This window comes from Rhinatrema bivittatum, chromosome 8 (genome assembly GCF_901001135.1).
Source record: "Rhinatrema bivittatum chromosome 8, aRhiBiv1.1, whole genome shotgun sequence".
Classification (NCBI taxonomy): domain Eukaryota; kingdom Metazoa; phylum Chordata; class Amphibia; order Gymnophiona; family Rhinatrematidae; genus Rhinatrema; species Rhinatrema bivittatum.
Window position 1 is genome coordinate 192,308,791 of NC_042622.1, and position 15,973 is coordinate 192,324,763.

Sequence of the window (15,973 nt, forward strand, 5' to 3'; positions counted from 1 at the left end):
GATAAATAGCTTCAGACAAACATCCAAGAATGAGATTTTAAAATAAAAACCAAGCAGGCGTGGTTACAATAAAAGTATAATCTTAGATTCCAAAGTTTAAAAAACAGTTGAAAATGTCTTTAGAGAAAACAGAAAGGACACGAGGCAGAAAAAGGTCAAGTTGATGGTTTGAGACTCCTACTGCTGCCCTGAGTGACACAGGACCTGAAATACAGAGAGGAAACTCTATATGAAAGAAATTCTCAGCTGCTGCAGTGCATACTGTCACATTCAGCACTACACCTCTCCAGTCCAGTAAAATGGAGGATCTCGGGGTGATGTTATCAAAGATGACAAGGTTGGCATGCAGACCCATAGTCTAAGACAGTGTCTGCCAACACCGGCCTGAAGATTTTCTGAATAGCCACAATGAATATGCATGTGATAGATTTGCATACACTGCAGACCTGCAAAGCTATCTCATGCATATTCACTGTAGATACCCTGAAAATCAGATTGACTGATTGGAGAGGGTTGGGGACCACTTGTCTAAAAATTCTATATATTAGCCTCAGACATTCCAGGTTGCTAAAAACCCAAGTGCACTGGTATTAGCAGCATTGAGCATAGCATCCCAAAAGACATCCCAGGTTTGGATGCCTTAAATTTCAGTGTCCTGGCTTCTTTTGGTATCCTAGTCTGCATTATAATAGGGCCCGAGCGCTATACCACTTATCACTGCAGCAGTCTTCGTAATGAGTGCTGCTACTCCAGTATCCTTAAGCCATGCTTCTCAGCCCAGTCTTTGCGAGAACCCAGTCTATCGGGTTTTCAGGATAGCTGCAGTGATCTGCTTATTCATTGCGGATATAAACTAGGGGGTAAACCAGTGTTAACTGGTTTACCCCCTAGTTTATTGTAAACCGGTACGATAAGACCTGGTCTTGAGCATCTGTATATTAAAAGAATTTAAATAAATAAATAAACTAAAAAATATCCTAAAAACCCAACAGGCTGGGCGTGCCCCAAGGACTGGGCCGAGAACCTGTGCTCTGAGGTACTTCGTAGCAGAATTATGTTGGCCTTCATTTTCCTCCTAGACGTTTAGATAGAACGGGCTTGATTTTCAAAAGGAGTTTGCACACTTAAAAAGTGGGTTTTACACATGTATGCGCTTTGCCCTTGTAACCGGGCTTTTGAAAATTGCTACAATGTATGCCATTGAATTGTCCATAGGTTTTACCCACGTTAAGTGCACTTCACGTGGGTAAAATGGCTTTTGAAACTTGTTACAATAGGGGTAGATTTTAAAACATGGACGCACTGATTTTATAACATGCGCACGCCGGTGCACGCATATTATAAAATCTTTCGGCTGCGCACATGTGCCAACGGCACGCGCAGGGGGGGATGAATTTTGTAAGAGTAGGCGCAGCGACGCAATCAAGCTTCCCCGAGTTCCCTCCTAGTTCGATCCAATTAAGGAGCGCACTGGGAGGGAACTTACCTACCACCTTACCTAATTTTCCTTTCCCCTCTCCACCCCGACCCCTAATTCCTAACAAGCTACCCTTAATTTTTTTAATTTTTTTTTTACTTACTGCTCCTTGAGAGCAGAAGCAATGTACGCGCGCCGACTGGTGCACACTTCCCCGGGACAGCGTACAGTGGCGCTGTCCTGGCCTGCCCCTTCGAAGAGGCCCAGCACTTGTGCATGTACTGGAGTTTATGTGTGTGGCCAGGCCTCTTTGAAAATTCGCCCGGCGCGTGCAAGGCCTAGGCACACACGTAAACACCGGGGTTTACGCGCGCAGGGCTTTTCAAATCTGCCCTATATTATGTTACATTTACATGCATAACTCCTTGGAAAATTCACCTGTGTGAGCATACAGCTGAAGTGAACGTAAAACTGAAATTGCTGATTTTTCATTTTAGAACGGAGCAGTCATGAACAAGGGCACTGGACGCTGCCTTGAGGTGGAAAATAAAGGAAATGCGGGCATTGACCTAATCCTGCGAAGCTGCACAGGGCAAAGGTGGACAATTAAAAACTTCATCAAGTAGAAGCTCATGATGTCTAGCAGCCATCGCTCTGGAGACAAGGTGGCTCCTCCCCTTTTAGCTTGGCTCAGTCAGACTGGGATCTTGAAATAAAACTTTAATGTACAGGAAATGGGACGGTGTTATTATAGTCTCTCAGGAGATGACCATGATTTTGGTGAACTCTGGCTTTATTGCACGTTTGTCTTTCCCCATTGATAACGGGGTAAAGACAGGTCAAAGTTGCCTGTTTCCCACCAAGCAACCACTCTAAGGCGTCATCGCTATTTTGTGAAGCATCACAACGAGCCAGTAGGATCTCAGTCAATTAACAATTTGCTGTCAAGAAGTGGTGGGCTCTCCAATGACTTGAAGCTCTCTTTGGGCCCACAAGGTTTACACTTAATTTAATTCCTTCTGCAAGAATATCAAATGACTGCACAAGTTAACCCTTTCCTTATTCTCAGTTCTCCAAACTCCCCCCCCATCTTTTAAAAATAAAAGTGACAGCGATACTGGTTGGCATTCCTGGCATGGAATCATTGAATTTCATTTAATACTAAGACAGGGTGAAGGACTTTTCCTGTACCACAACAATATAATAGGAAATCGCATAGGTACTAAAGCAATGCTTCCTGTGTTTTTCGTGCTGTCGTCTTTTTCAGGATGTGTACGGGGAGCCTAAACTATGATATGAAATGCAACACTTCCACGTTTTGTTTTGAATTCAACTCTGCTCTTTTGTGAGTCAGAATATAATAATAAGAGAAAATATTTCTCAGAAACACCCAAATCTGTTATTATGCTCCAGGGAGTGAGGTTTGGATATTTATATTGGTCCTGAAGAAGAAAAAACTGTCATCTTAGGAGGCAGTGATGCCCATTAAAGGACCAAATTAAGATGCAGTACATCAGCTTTCAAGACCACAGAGATTCCTTCAGATGGGAAATAAGTAGGATATGCTATTTTTTTAAAGACCTGGAAATCACAAGGCCATTGGTTGTTTCATTTTGCTATGTTTTCCATCTAAAATGATACCCCCTAAAAAAAAACTGTTTTAGTGTATGCTAACATGCAAAACCAAAATTAAAAAAAAAATATATATATATAAAACAAAATTCCTCTACCTTCTGCTCCACTAGTCCCGAACCTATGGGTATATCCGCTCATCCAGCACATGGAGGCAGAGTTCTTTTTTTTTTTTTTTTTTAATGACATCAGCAGAATATATGTGATGCCTAGAACTAATTCAGCCAGTGTTCTCTGCCTCCAACCATTGGATAGGAGTTTGAATTTCAGCTCTTATAGGAAAAATAAAGTATAAGGATTTATCTCAGGGGATATAGCCTTCTTACTGTTAATGAAGTGGGCCATACGCCTGCGGATGTTGCTCCTGTAGTGAAGTGAGCCCTGGCAACATTAATCCATGTTTCATACACCCTTACCGTTTTTTCTTGGCAAGGAGGAGTCCTGCTCTCTAATTCTGCCATTGTTTTGGTACGGATTAGATCGAGTTACCTACAGTTTTGGAGCAGCTTGCTCTGTCACAGTTGGGAGCTACTGTATAGCCTCTCGATGTCTGAGAAAAGTCACCACTGCGGAGGGTGTGGTGCGAAGTGCAATTCTACTGAAGGGAGCTTATGTTCCGTTTGCCGCAGTAAATCTAATTGTCCAGATTTAGTGAAAACCACTGCTTCTATTAAAAAAAAAACAAAAACCTCTCTTGAAGCTTCAGGTAAGCAAAAGCCTCCTTCTAGAGCAGCCTCAGCCACAGGAGAGCCATTAGCAACAGCCATTCTAACAGCTGATTCAGATGCGGCGGCCATCTTGGTTGATTTGCCAGGAGTGTCATCAGCAAGGGCAGGTCCCAATTTGAGTCAGGGACCTCCTAAATTAGTTCTAGGGTTAGATTTTCTCTCTGAGGCTAAACAGGAAGTTCCCAGTAGCAGTGCTAGTGCTGTTTAACCTGAATTCTTCAAGTTTTTACATCAGGCATTTCATGCCTTACAAGGAGATCAAGATGACATTGCAGAGCACATACAGGGTGATTTTTCAGCTGCTGATGTTTTTAAACCTCAAAAGAGAAAAAGGTTGGATGCAGATGAAGCTGAATCTCTCTCACTGGATTTGGATTGTCTGGCATATTTAAGAATGGAGGTTGAAAGAGGTTGAAGTGGCAATGAATCTTTGAAATAAGGTGAGATTCATTCAGCAGAGGATGAGGAGGTACAGATCAGGTTGTTCCATAAGGAGGCGATGTCTGCATTACTTTTGCAGATCTCTTCTGTATTATACCTTGAGGAAGAAAAATATAAAAAGGCTCCAGGTTGGGATCCAATCCCAAGAGGCACACGTAAGACAGCTTCTACTTTTCCTTTGCACCCAGAGATTGAGGATATGATTGTGGCCGAGTGGGGATCTCCTGAAGCTGGCTATAGTTGCCTAAGAATTTTTAATCAATTATATCCAATGCCTTCAAAGGTATTGAATCATCTTTTTCAGAAACTAATCGTTGATACGATGGTTGCAGCAGTAGCCAGAAGACTACTATTCCTGTAGAAGGAAGTGCTTCCCTTCAAGATGCTCAGGATAGGAAGCTAGAGGCAGTACTTAAGAATCTTTTTTCTGTAGGTTCATTTGTGCTACAGAGAGTAGTTTGTGCTAGCTATGTTGCTAGGTCTCTGCTCCATTGGATTCAGCAGTTGTCTGAGGTAGCAAGCTCTGCAAAACTAGAGTTGGCTACAGTTTATTTATCTGATGCTTTATATGACATAATTAGAATCTTGGCTAGGATTTTAGCTCTTTCTGTGGGAGCTAGACATCTTCTTTGGTTAAGAAATTAGTCTGTAGACTCGTCAAAATCTAGACTTTCTTGTTTACCCTTCAAAGGTAAATACCTTTTTTGAGAGGAACTCGATCATTTAATGAGGAATCTGAGTGATCCAAAGGTTCAGAGACTACCTGAGGATAAGGTCAAACCCAGTTTTCATCCTTATAGATGTCGTAGTCAATGCATGGAAGCTAAAAGATATAAACTGGGCGAGCGAACAATTCCTCAGTCTAGAAGTAAAGGTAGATCTCAGCCCTTTCGTGGTGCAAGGAGACCAAGGGGCGATCCTACCCGCTTCAATGGTGGTTCAGATAGTACACAATGAAGTCAGGAGGTTTCATTTTCTAGGAGAGCCTATAGGGGGCAAGTTACAGGCTTTTCTTGGAGAATGGATCCACATTATTTCAGATCAATGGGTTGTGGATATAATCCAATATGGCTACGCCCAGAATTAAGAAGATTAAAAGATCATTTTGTAATCTCACCTGCCCATTCTCCTGTCAAGGTCACTGTAACTGAACAAGTTGATTCAATTGAAGGCAATTTGCCCAGTTCCAATAAGCGAGCATCAAAAGGGATATTATTCAATGTATTTTGTGATTTCAAAAAAGGACGGTTTGTTCAGACCTATTTTGGATCTAAAGGGGGTAATTCAGAATATATATATCCCTCGATTCCATATGAAATCTCTTCACGCAGTCATAGCCTCAGTATGCAAAGGCGAGTTTTTATCATCCCTTGATTTGAAAGAGGCTTATTTTCATATCCCAATGAAGCAAGAATTCCAAAGATATATCCAGTTTTTTATAATTGACCAACATTTTCAGTTTGTTGCCCTTCCATTTGGACTGGCAGCAGCGCCAAGAACCTTTACAAAAAGTATGGTTGTAGTAGCTGCCTTTTTAAGAAGGAAAGGAATTTTAATGAATCCTTATTTGGATGATTGGTTAATAAGGGCCAAATCATATTCTGAAGGGGTAAAATCGGCGGAAACAGTAGTCTCATTACTCCAAAAATTAGATTGGGTAATTAATTTTTCAAAAAGTCATTTGCAACCCTCCCAGTCTATAGAACATTTAGGGACAGTATTCGATTTGACAGCTGGTATAGTATACCTTCCACAGAAGAGAATTTCAAAGCTATGTGCCCAGGTGAAAAGCTTTTCAGTTCATTGAGCTCCAACTGCTTGGCATTACCTGCAGCTGTAAGGTTCAATGGCTTCGATTTTGGAATTAGTGTCTTGGGCAAAAGCTCACATGAGACATCTGCAGATTTCATTCCTTTCAAGATGCAATCCACAGATGCAGAGTTACAAGGTGCATCTATCATTATCTAACGAGATTCGAGCATCTCTAAAATGGTGGACACATACTCCAGAAAGTTATGACTATAGAGAGCCCAGCTTGAGAGCTTCTGACAACAGATGCCAGCCTGTTAGGCTGGGGAGCACATTACAAAGATTATTATGCTCAGAGTCTCTGGTGCCAGAGCGAGGCACAATAGTCAATAAATCGCCTCGAGACCAGAACTATAAGATTGGCTGTATTGCATTTTCAGAGTCATCTTTAGGGGATGACAGTGAGAGTTTTATGCAACAATGCAACAGCAGTTGCATATATAAACAAGCAGTCAAGGTGTTCTGGAAGATGTTGTGATCCGTAAAGTGGACCCTTGTTCCAAAGTAGTCAGCACTGCCGTGAAGGGAGTAAACCTTTCTCGGTCTCTACTGTCGGAGGGCAAGGCCTGTTGGAGAGGTGGATTTGAAGACTTCACCCTAGAAGCTCGTGACCCCCCCAGGAGGAGCCCGTAGGGGCACGGCCGCTGGGACTTAGGAGACTCCCTGAAGAATGGAGATGGTCTGGATGCAGGCGCCTCCTGCAGGTCATGGTTTCCAGACGGCTGGCGCCTCCAGCAGGTCGTACGAAGTCGAGGAGAACACTTGAAGAATAGTCCCAGTCCAAATCCAAGGGTCGAAGTCCGGAGAGAAGTCGGCAGCCGGTCCAGGAGCAGACGGGAGAATGGTCCGCAGCCAATCCAGAGACAAGAAGGAGAAGGATCCAAAGCCGGTCCGCGTCAAAGCCAGAGAAGTCACCACCAACAGTCCAAAGTCAGGAGCCACAGAATCAGTCCAACGGGGAGAAGAGCAGAAGCAGGACGAACAGCAAGATCCAGAACGCCAAACAGGTACCAGGAACTGAGCCTCAATACTAAGGCAAGGTCTGAGGAGCAGACCTTGCCTTTAAATACCAAATCCAAGGAAGTGCTGCATAAGGGAACCACGACACTTCCTGTCGTGGCCCCTTTAAATGCTTTCTTCAGCCGCGTGCGCAGCCCTAGTGGAGAGAAGAAGGGGGCGGAGCCATGGCCGGAGTCAGAGTCCTGCAGCCAGCCGCACCGCGGCCCGGGTCCCGCAGAGAACGTCTTCTGAGGCTCTCTGCCCCCGCAGGAGCCTCTTTGGAGCCCCGACGCCAGGTCCCGGCCGCGGACCACCACGGCCGGCGGCCATGACAGTCGGCCCCGGTCGCGTGCTGCCGCGGCCGGCGGCCATAACAGAAGAGACAGACCTCTTGTTTGCTTGGGCTGAGAACCACCTGCTTCAGTTGACAGTTCAACACATAGCAGGCCAGGTCAATGTTCAGGCAGATTATCTAAGTCAAAATGTAGTAGATCCTGGAGAATGGGAATTATGTCAGGAAGCCAATTTTCAGATAATTCAGAAATGGGGCCACATCAGTTAGATCTGATGGCTTCCAAACAAAACAAGAAGGTAAGGAGGTTTTTCAGTCACCACAGAGAAGTAAACAGAGAAGCAATAGATGTTTTTCAACAAAGTTGGAAGGGATACAAGTGTCTATATCTTGTTCCCCCATGGCCTCTAATAGCTTGAGCATTAACGAAAATAGAGAAAGAAAGAGTGTTAGTGGTGCTGGTAGCTCCTGACTGGCCAAGAAGGCCTTGGTATGCAGACCTAAGGAGCTTATTAGTGGATCAGTCTCTACTCCTACCACAACTCAAGTATCTTCTACATCAAGGACCTGTAGAGTTGGAGGATCCAATGCAAAGGGCAAGGTTAGTAAGGAGAGGTTACTTGCCCTCAGTGATAAGTACAATGTTGCACTCTAGAAACGGTTCTACTTCTCTGTCTTATATAAGAGTTTGGCCTATATTTGAGGAATTTTGTAGGAATAGGAATTTATCTCCATGACTGCACAAATAAGGGAAATTCTCACCTTTTTGCAGTGTGGTTTGGATAAAGTTTAGCATTAAACTCTTTGAAGGTTCAAACAGCTGCCATTTCTTGCTTTCAGGGGAAAATTAATGATAGTTTGATTTCTTCACATAGGGATATTTCCCTTTTTCTAAGTGGGTGAAACATATACGTCCTCCTATCAGATCTGTTTTTCCTCATTGGAGTTTAAATTTAGTTTTGCAAGTGTTATCTAAAACTCCTTTTGAACCTTTAAGTCAAGCTACAATAAAAGATTGACTTTTAAAACAGTCTTTTTTGGTAGCAATTATTTCTGCAAGATGAATTTCGGAATTACAGGTCTTGTCATGTCAATCCCCTTTCTTGAGGTTTACAAAAAATTCAGTTATTTTGAGGCCAGTTACTTCTTTTCTTCCTAAGGTAGTATCTTCTTTTCATATTAATCAACATCTTGTTCTACCTGCTTTTAACAAGAAGGAATGTAAGGAAGATTTAGGATCATTTCTGGATGTTAAGTGATGTCTAAAGTTTTACCTTGAAAAAACCTAGGGCCAAATTTTCAAAAGTGCGCGTGGGCGTAGATTTGTTTGCGCAACCCGGCGTGAACAAATCTGCGCCCGATTTTATAACATGCGTGCGCTGCCGTGCACATGTTATAAAATCCAGGGTCAACGCACGCAAGGGGGTGCACAATTGTGCAACTTGCACGCACCAAGCCGTGCAGCTTTCCTCCATTCCCTCCGAGGCCGCTCTGAAATCGGAGTGGCCTCGGAGGGAACTTTCCTTCTGCCTCCCCCACCCCCCCCCCTTACCTTTGTCGGGTAAGTTGGCCGACCCGCGATCCCGGGCACAATAGCAAATGGCCGCTGTGCCTGGAGGCTCCGACCATGCCCCCGGACCACCCCCCAGACCGCCCATGCCCTGCCCCGTTTTGCAAGCCCCGGGACATACGCACATCCCGGAGCTTGCGCGTGCCACCGAGCCTATGCAAAATAGTCTCAGCGCGCACAGGGGCATATTTTCTCAGTTACGCACGTAGCCTTTGAAAATCTGCCCCAAAGGATTTTTGTAAAATAGAGATTGTTCTTTATTGTCGACCATAAAAGGGAGAATCGGCTTCAAAGACTTCAGTTGCTAGATGGTTAAAAAATGCCATTTCTTCAGCTTATTTAATGCAGGGTAGAATGGTACCTAAAATGATTAAGGACCATTCAACACAGGCACAATCTTCATTGTGGGCCAAAAGATGCTCAGTAAGTCCAGTAGAGATTTGTAAAGCAACCACATGGACCTCTTTGTGGACATTTGCAAGGCATTATAGATTGAATCTTCTCACTAGACAAGATACCATTTTTGGATCTTCTGTCTTAAAGGCGGGATTGTCATCCACCCACCCTTAGATGGGCTCTGCTATTTCCCATAGGTTCAGGACTGGTGGAGCAGAAGGTAGAGGAAGAAGAAATTATGTCTTACCTGTTAATTTCCTTTCCTTTACTTCTGCTACACCAGTCCAGAACTCCTCCCATTATATATAAAAGGATAAGAGTTTGGACAAATTTTCAGATTTAACTATTTTCATATTTACTGGATATTGCATATGAACTTGACTTCCTTCAAGAAAGAATTTTATAAAAATTGGATTTGTTGTTATATTAACCTCAGCTTGTTAGGCTGTGGCACTGCAAGAGATAAATTTGCAAATGAGTTTTGGTTTGTCTATTGTTCTTTTATTATTCGTTTCTGATATGTTATTAATTGTTAGTTTTTAGCTTTGACAGTAGTAAACTGGCTGAATTAGTTCTAGGCATCACATATATTCTGCTGATGTCATTAAAAAAAAAAAAAAGAACTCTGCCTCCATGTGTGCTGGATGAGAGGATATACCCATATGTTCTGGACTAGTATAGTGGAAGTAAAGGAAAGGAAATTAACAGGTAAGACATAGTTTCTCCATGAACGCTTTCCCCTGCTCGCCCGTAGAACTGGCACAGGCAATATTAAGAATGGACTCATATGGACTTGAGTATTACAATTATCATTTTTGTTGCTCCTTTTAAAAAGATAATCCGTGTACTCCTGGCCCCATGGATCAATGCGTTTGGATTTCACTGTACCGAGGGGGGGGGGGGGTCATGGAATCTGGTACTTTCAATCCCACACCTGTCAAAGAATGTGTGACTCGGTGGAATTTATGAAAGTCCACGCAACAGATCTGGCACTATAGCATAAAGGCAGCAAGGCACAGAGGAGCACAGGATACACCCCACAGAATATTCTCTTCCAGAGTAGGGGGTGTGCACTTAAATTTGTTTTGTTTACTTTTCATTTACAGTTAATTTTGTTTAATTGAAATTAAATAAACTAAACAAAAGAAAAACAAACAAAAGAAAAACATAACAAAAGGAAGAAGAAGTGGCCAAGGTCAGGGCCTCCCCTCCCCATGCCCACACCAGACTAAAGGTCACCCTGTCCTACTGCCCTGACCCCTCTTATCCCATCCCTGGATCTTAGCTGTCCAGATGGAGCAGCAAAAATCCCCAGGTGCTAGCTCTGAATCCTTCAGGCCAACATCATTTCATTGCACAGAGTAGTCCATCCATCCAGACTACTCCATACAATAAAATGGCGCCAGCCCTAAGGCTCACAGGTGCCATTTTTAAATATTGAGCCAGCAGGGCAGGAGTGCCTTGGAATCGCTTCTGTCCCATTCAGGCCAGGGTAAGAAGGATCTGGACAGTGGGATAAGGGAAGGCCCAGGGACCTTCAATTTTTTTTAATTTTGTGAAGGGGTGCGGGGGCTGATGGCTGCATTTTGAGAAAGGAAAAAATGCTCATTTGTTTTTCTTTTGTTGAAAAAGGAAGATTTTGTTGGAGAGCTAGTTACTGCTTTAAAAATATTACAAAACTCCTTTCGTGTTTTCGGAGGGTTAAAGAAAATCCCTGTGTAATGTAAATAGTTTGTTTAAACATGCAAATTGTGTGCACGATACAGCCAATAAGAATTGGATGCCATAACCTTTTAATTAAAAAATAAAAATGCCCTCCCTCTCATAACGGCAGAATACTACCGCTCATCACACATTCACTTTTGCTGTATATGAACTAACCATTAATTTTATATTTTTACCAGTGACTGCTCCATATAATTCACTGCATATATCCATGGCAAATCCACATGCCCCATTAGATTAGGGAGTCAGAGCAAAGCACAGCGAGGCATTTGCTAGAGTGAGTTGGAATTTATTTTTTTTTAATTTCGTTTTTTTGCCCCAGGATAGAAGCTGCTATGTTTCCTACATTGGATAATGGAGTGGCTTTTTGCAAATGTGATACAGACCTGCTGGCCTGAAGTCAGTGACTACAGGAAGAAAAAAAACAAAAACCCCCCTTCTCACTGAACGGTTATTACCGCCCTCTGGTTAGGGTGTGGCCATTTAATTTAATCTGTACATAACTTGAGTATACAGGTGAGTCCCGTCCCGTCCCCCCACCAAAAAAAAAGCAGATGCACATAAAACTCCCACACTTCTTCAGGTTCTGTAACATGCACCAAATGTATGTGATATATTTTTATAGTGGTTGTGCCGAGAAGAAGTGTCTCTGCTTCTTGATCGATCTTGCTTCTCTGGTGGCCTCTCTAATTTTTTAGGGCAGTTTTCTTTTATGTGATCCACAAATCTAAAAAAAAAAAAAAAAATCTTTGATTCTGCTTAACCTGCCAGATTTGTGAACAGTTTTATTCCTTCTGATTAGCTGTTTCATCATCTCTTGTGAAATAAATTTTAGCACTGGTAAAGACTGCATTGTTTGTGTGTTTAACGATGCTTTTCCTGCAAGTAAGAATAATTATTTGAATGCTCCTTTTAGGACTCTGCATAAGAAAATATTTCAATGTGCATATAAGCCCAAGCCTAAACAATTATATAGTCCCCATAATGACACAAAGAAAGGGTTTTCTAGTAAAATACCCAAGTTGGCCAATTGCTTTACCAGAGACACAAAAGACTGACCCATGACCCTTGGATAATCAGGGCCATCTTTAGGCAAGTACAAAGGGTTCAACAGCACCAGATCTTACACAATGAGGGACCTCAGAGTGTGTTGGGAACTTGGGCCCCACCTTTTTGCAAAGCAGGGAGAACTGCTGGGGAAATTCAAAAACTCGGCAGATAAGAGAGCAAGGTGACAACACGTTGTCAGCATGACGCACAGGGCCTATGAGAAAATCCACATTTCATTACTGCATCAGGACACCCCCTTACCCCCCAGCCTAGATAATACATGACCGAGATGATCGTGAGAATATTTTATTTTTGCTGTTGTCACAGGTAGACAGGATGTGCAAGCCCTTACAACTAGAAGGAAGTCATTTTTTATTCTCAGTCTCCTAACTTTGTCCTTTAAAAAGCCTGTTGAATTAAGTCTGTAGACTCTCTGAGGTCATCTATCATTATAAAAGCTGTTGTCCTTCAGTTCCTGCTTATATGACACGTATCACATGCAATGGATTGAAATAGGGTGCCATATCATTGTATTCCAATTTCATAAATATACTTAAAATTTTAAAAAGTTATATATTACTTCCTGGAAGCCTAGATAGTAAATATGCAGGGAGATAGCATGAATATTTATTGGACGCATGGTAACAGACATAAGGAGGAGCTGAATTAGCACAAGTTTGAAACAGAATAAAGATAATGGGCCAGATCGTAAAATCTATGCGCGGGTGAAGATTTGTTCGCGCAATCCGGCGCGAACAAATCTACGCCCGATTTTATAACATAAAATCCAGGCTTGGTGTGCACAAGGGGGTGCACACATGTGCATCTTGCGCACGCCGAGCCCAAGGGGAGCCCCGATGGCTTTCCCCGTTCCCTCCAAGGCCGCTCCGAAATCGGAGCGGCCTTGGAGGGAACTTTTTTTCGGCCACCCCCCCCCCCCCACCTTCCCCTATCTAAGCCACCCCCCCAGCCCTAACTAAATCATCCCCCCCTACCTTTATTTGAAAAGTTACGCCTGCCTGTGAAATAGCGCGCCGGCTCGCCATCCCCCAGCACAGGCCGCCGTGCCGGGGGATTCGGCCCCGCCCCGAACTGATGCCCCGCCCTGTGGACCCGCCCCCGAACCGCCCCTTTTTTGAAGCCCCGGGACATACGCGCGTCCCGGGGCTTGCGCGCACCACCGAGCCTATGCAAAATAGGCTCGGCGCGCGCAGGGGCAGATTTTCCCAGGTTACACGCATAGCCTTTGAAAATCTGCCCCAATGTATCTCTCTCAGGAATCACAAAACAGTGCCAATCATTAAGGCTTTAACCCTATAATTATTCAGGCAAAGTCTTTTTATATGACGGATGCTGAGCCCACATGAATAGCATCAACTATGGTTACACTTAGCAGAACCATCAGCCTCTACATGTGAGCTAAGTCTCCTGGCAAAGAGCCCATTAAGTAAGCAGATGCACACTGCTCAGAGAAGCCAGTTGCTGTTTCTACTGATGCTTTCTCGTCTGCTACTACTTGAACAGCCGATGTGCGCGCGGACCGCAACTCGCACGTGTGTGGGGGTGAATTTTAGCAAAATATGCACAGCGACACAATCAGATCTCCCCCAGTTCCCTCCCAGTCTTCTCCAATTAAGGAGCGGACTGGGAGGGAAATTTCCTATCCCTAACCCTACCCTTCTTACCTCTTCCCTTCTCCTCCCCGATCTCTGACCTAACCCTACCTATCCCTAATTTTTTTTATTTTAATACTTACTGCTCCTCGGGATCAGAAGAAATCTCCACGTGCCGGCTGGCTGCTGGCGCGCACTTCCCCAGGACAGTGGCTAATGGCACTGTCCCAGCCCGCTCACCCCCGCCACACCCCTCCCCGCCCAGACCACGCCCCCTGGCCTGCCCCTTTTGCAGGGCCTGGCACTTCGGTGCGTAACAAGGGTTACGTGGGCAGTGGGGTGGATTCTAAAATGTGCCCGGCCACGCGTGAAACCCCCGTTTTTTTACACGCATTGCCCTTTTAAAATTGGGCTGTAAGAATTTGCAAATGACGCAAAATTATAAAAAAAAACAACAAAAACTTGCAGCAGATTGCAGAAGGACATTATGAGACCAAGAAACAAGTCATCTAAACAGTAAATTGACACACATAAGGAAAGATAATCCCAACCACAGGTACATAATGTTGGATTCTTTACTAGGAATCACCACCCGGGAAAAAAACCTCAGCTCAGTGTGCAGCGGAGGTCAAGAAAAGCAAACAGAATGTTAGGAATTCTTTGGAAAGGAATGGAGAATAAAATGGAGAACGTCATAATGCCTCTGTTCTGATCCATGGTGCGAGCGCACCTTGACTATTGTATGCAGTTCTGGTTGCCCCCATCTCAAACAAAAAGATATAGCAGAGCTAGAAAAGGTTGAGAAAATGATAAAGGGGAAGGAACAGCTCCCTTATGAAGAAAGGCTAAACAGGGTTAGGGCTCTTCAGCTTGGAAAAGAGATCGGGTATATGAGAGAGGTTTATAACATGAGTGGATGGAATGGGTAAATGAGCAACTTTGTAAAAGGCCACGGCCTTGCATGAAACGCTATTTCACATGCAGAAGTCCTTTTGAAAAATGACCCTCGGAGAGCAATCTTGAGAGCCATTTATGCAGATGAACATCGATTGGCTGCAAATCTGTGCATTGCTCCGCCACACATGGACTTTCAGCCGCCCTTAGGGGAGATGTTCTGGAAGGCACATTTTGAGCGGCATTAGAAAACGGCATGCAGCAAGTTGCATTTTCATGTCCTAACCACACAAAAGGCAGGCACGTACTTTCTGTTTAAAAATCTGTGCAAAGTCCTTGGGTAAGAAGTACCTGTAGACAGTCTGAAAATTGCCTCCCTAGAAAGTATCACAACCTAAAATGATTCCAGGGCTCCACTATTCAACTTTCAAAAGGCCCTTTTAGATTTTCAGAGGAGTAGCCGTGTTAGTCTGGTACAGCAAAAATGACAGAGGTGGGTGGTGCCTTATAGATTAACCAATGTACAGAGGCCTGAGCTTTTGAGGACGAAGTGGACTCTAGTCCTTGAAAGCTCATGTCTCAATATATTGGTTAGAAGGTACTAACCGCCTTTCTCAGTTTTTAGACACTATCATTTCAACAGTGATTTTATTAAGCTGTTACTTTAAAATGTCTTTAAATTTATCCTCTGCAACAAATAGAGACTATTATATATCATGCACAATGACACCAACTGGTTCACATCATGCACGCAAGTTACATCAGAACATAAGAACATAAGAAAATGCCTTACTGGGTCAGACCAAGGGTCCATCAAGCCCAGCATCCTGTTTCCAACAGTGGCCAATCCAGGCCACAAGAACCTGCAATTACCCAAACCCTGGTCCTTCTATTATCTGAGAGCGTAAATAACATTAACTTGTTCAAGTCCTTTCATGATCTTAAAGACCTCTATCATATCCCCCCTCAGTCGTCTCTTCTCCAAACTGAACAGCCCTAACCTCTTCAGCCTTTCCTCATAGGGGAGCTGTTCCATGCCCCTTATAATTTTGGTCGCCCTTCTCTGTACCTTCTCCATCGCAACTATATCTTTTTTGAGAGGCGGCAACCAGAACTGCACACAGTATTCAAGGTGTGGTCTCACCATGGAGCGATACAGAGGCATTATGACATTTTCTGTTTTATTCACCATTCCCTTACTAATAATTCCTAACATTCTGTTTGCTTTGCTGATCGCCTCAGCACACTGAGCTGACGATTTCAATGTATTATCCACTATGACGCCTAGATCTCTCTCCTGGGTGGTAACTGCTAAGATAGAACCTAACATTGTATGACTACAGAAAGGATTATTTTTTTCCCTATTGCATCACTTTGCACTTGTCCACATTAAATTTCATCTGCCAT

General features: G+C 43.6%; 1 protein-coding gene across 3 annotated transcripts in view; it reads left to right on the plus strand.

Annotated features, from left to right (window-relative positions):
- The window catches only part of GALNT17 (polypeptide N-acetylgalactosaminyltransferase 17), a 564,093-nt gene extending 555,376 nt beyond the window's left edge, over positions 1–8,717 (plus strand). For all 3 annotated transcript variants that reach the window (XM_029612687.1, XM_029612688.1, XM_029612689.1), the window contains one exon: positions 1,915–8,717. In XM_029612687.1, coding sequence (XP_029468547.1) covers positions 1,915–2,043 — 129 coding nt within the window. In that variant the 3' untranslated portion in view covers positions 2,044–8,717. The remainder of the gene's footprint in view (positions 1–1,914) is intronic.
- Positions 8,718–15,973: the final 7,256 nt, after the last annotated feature.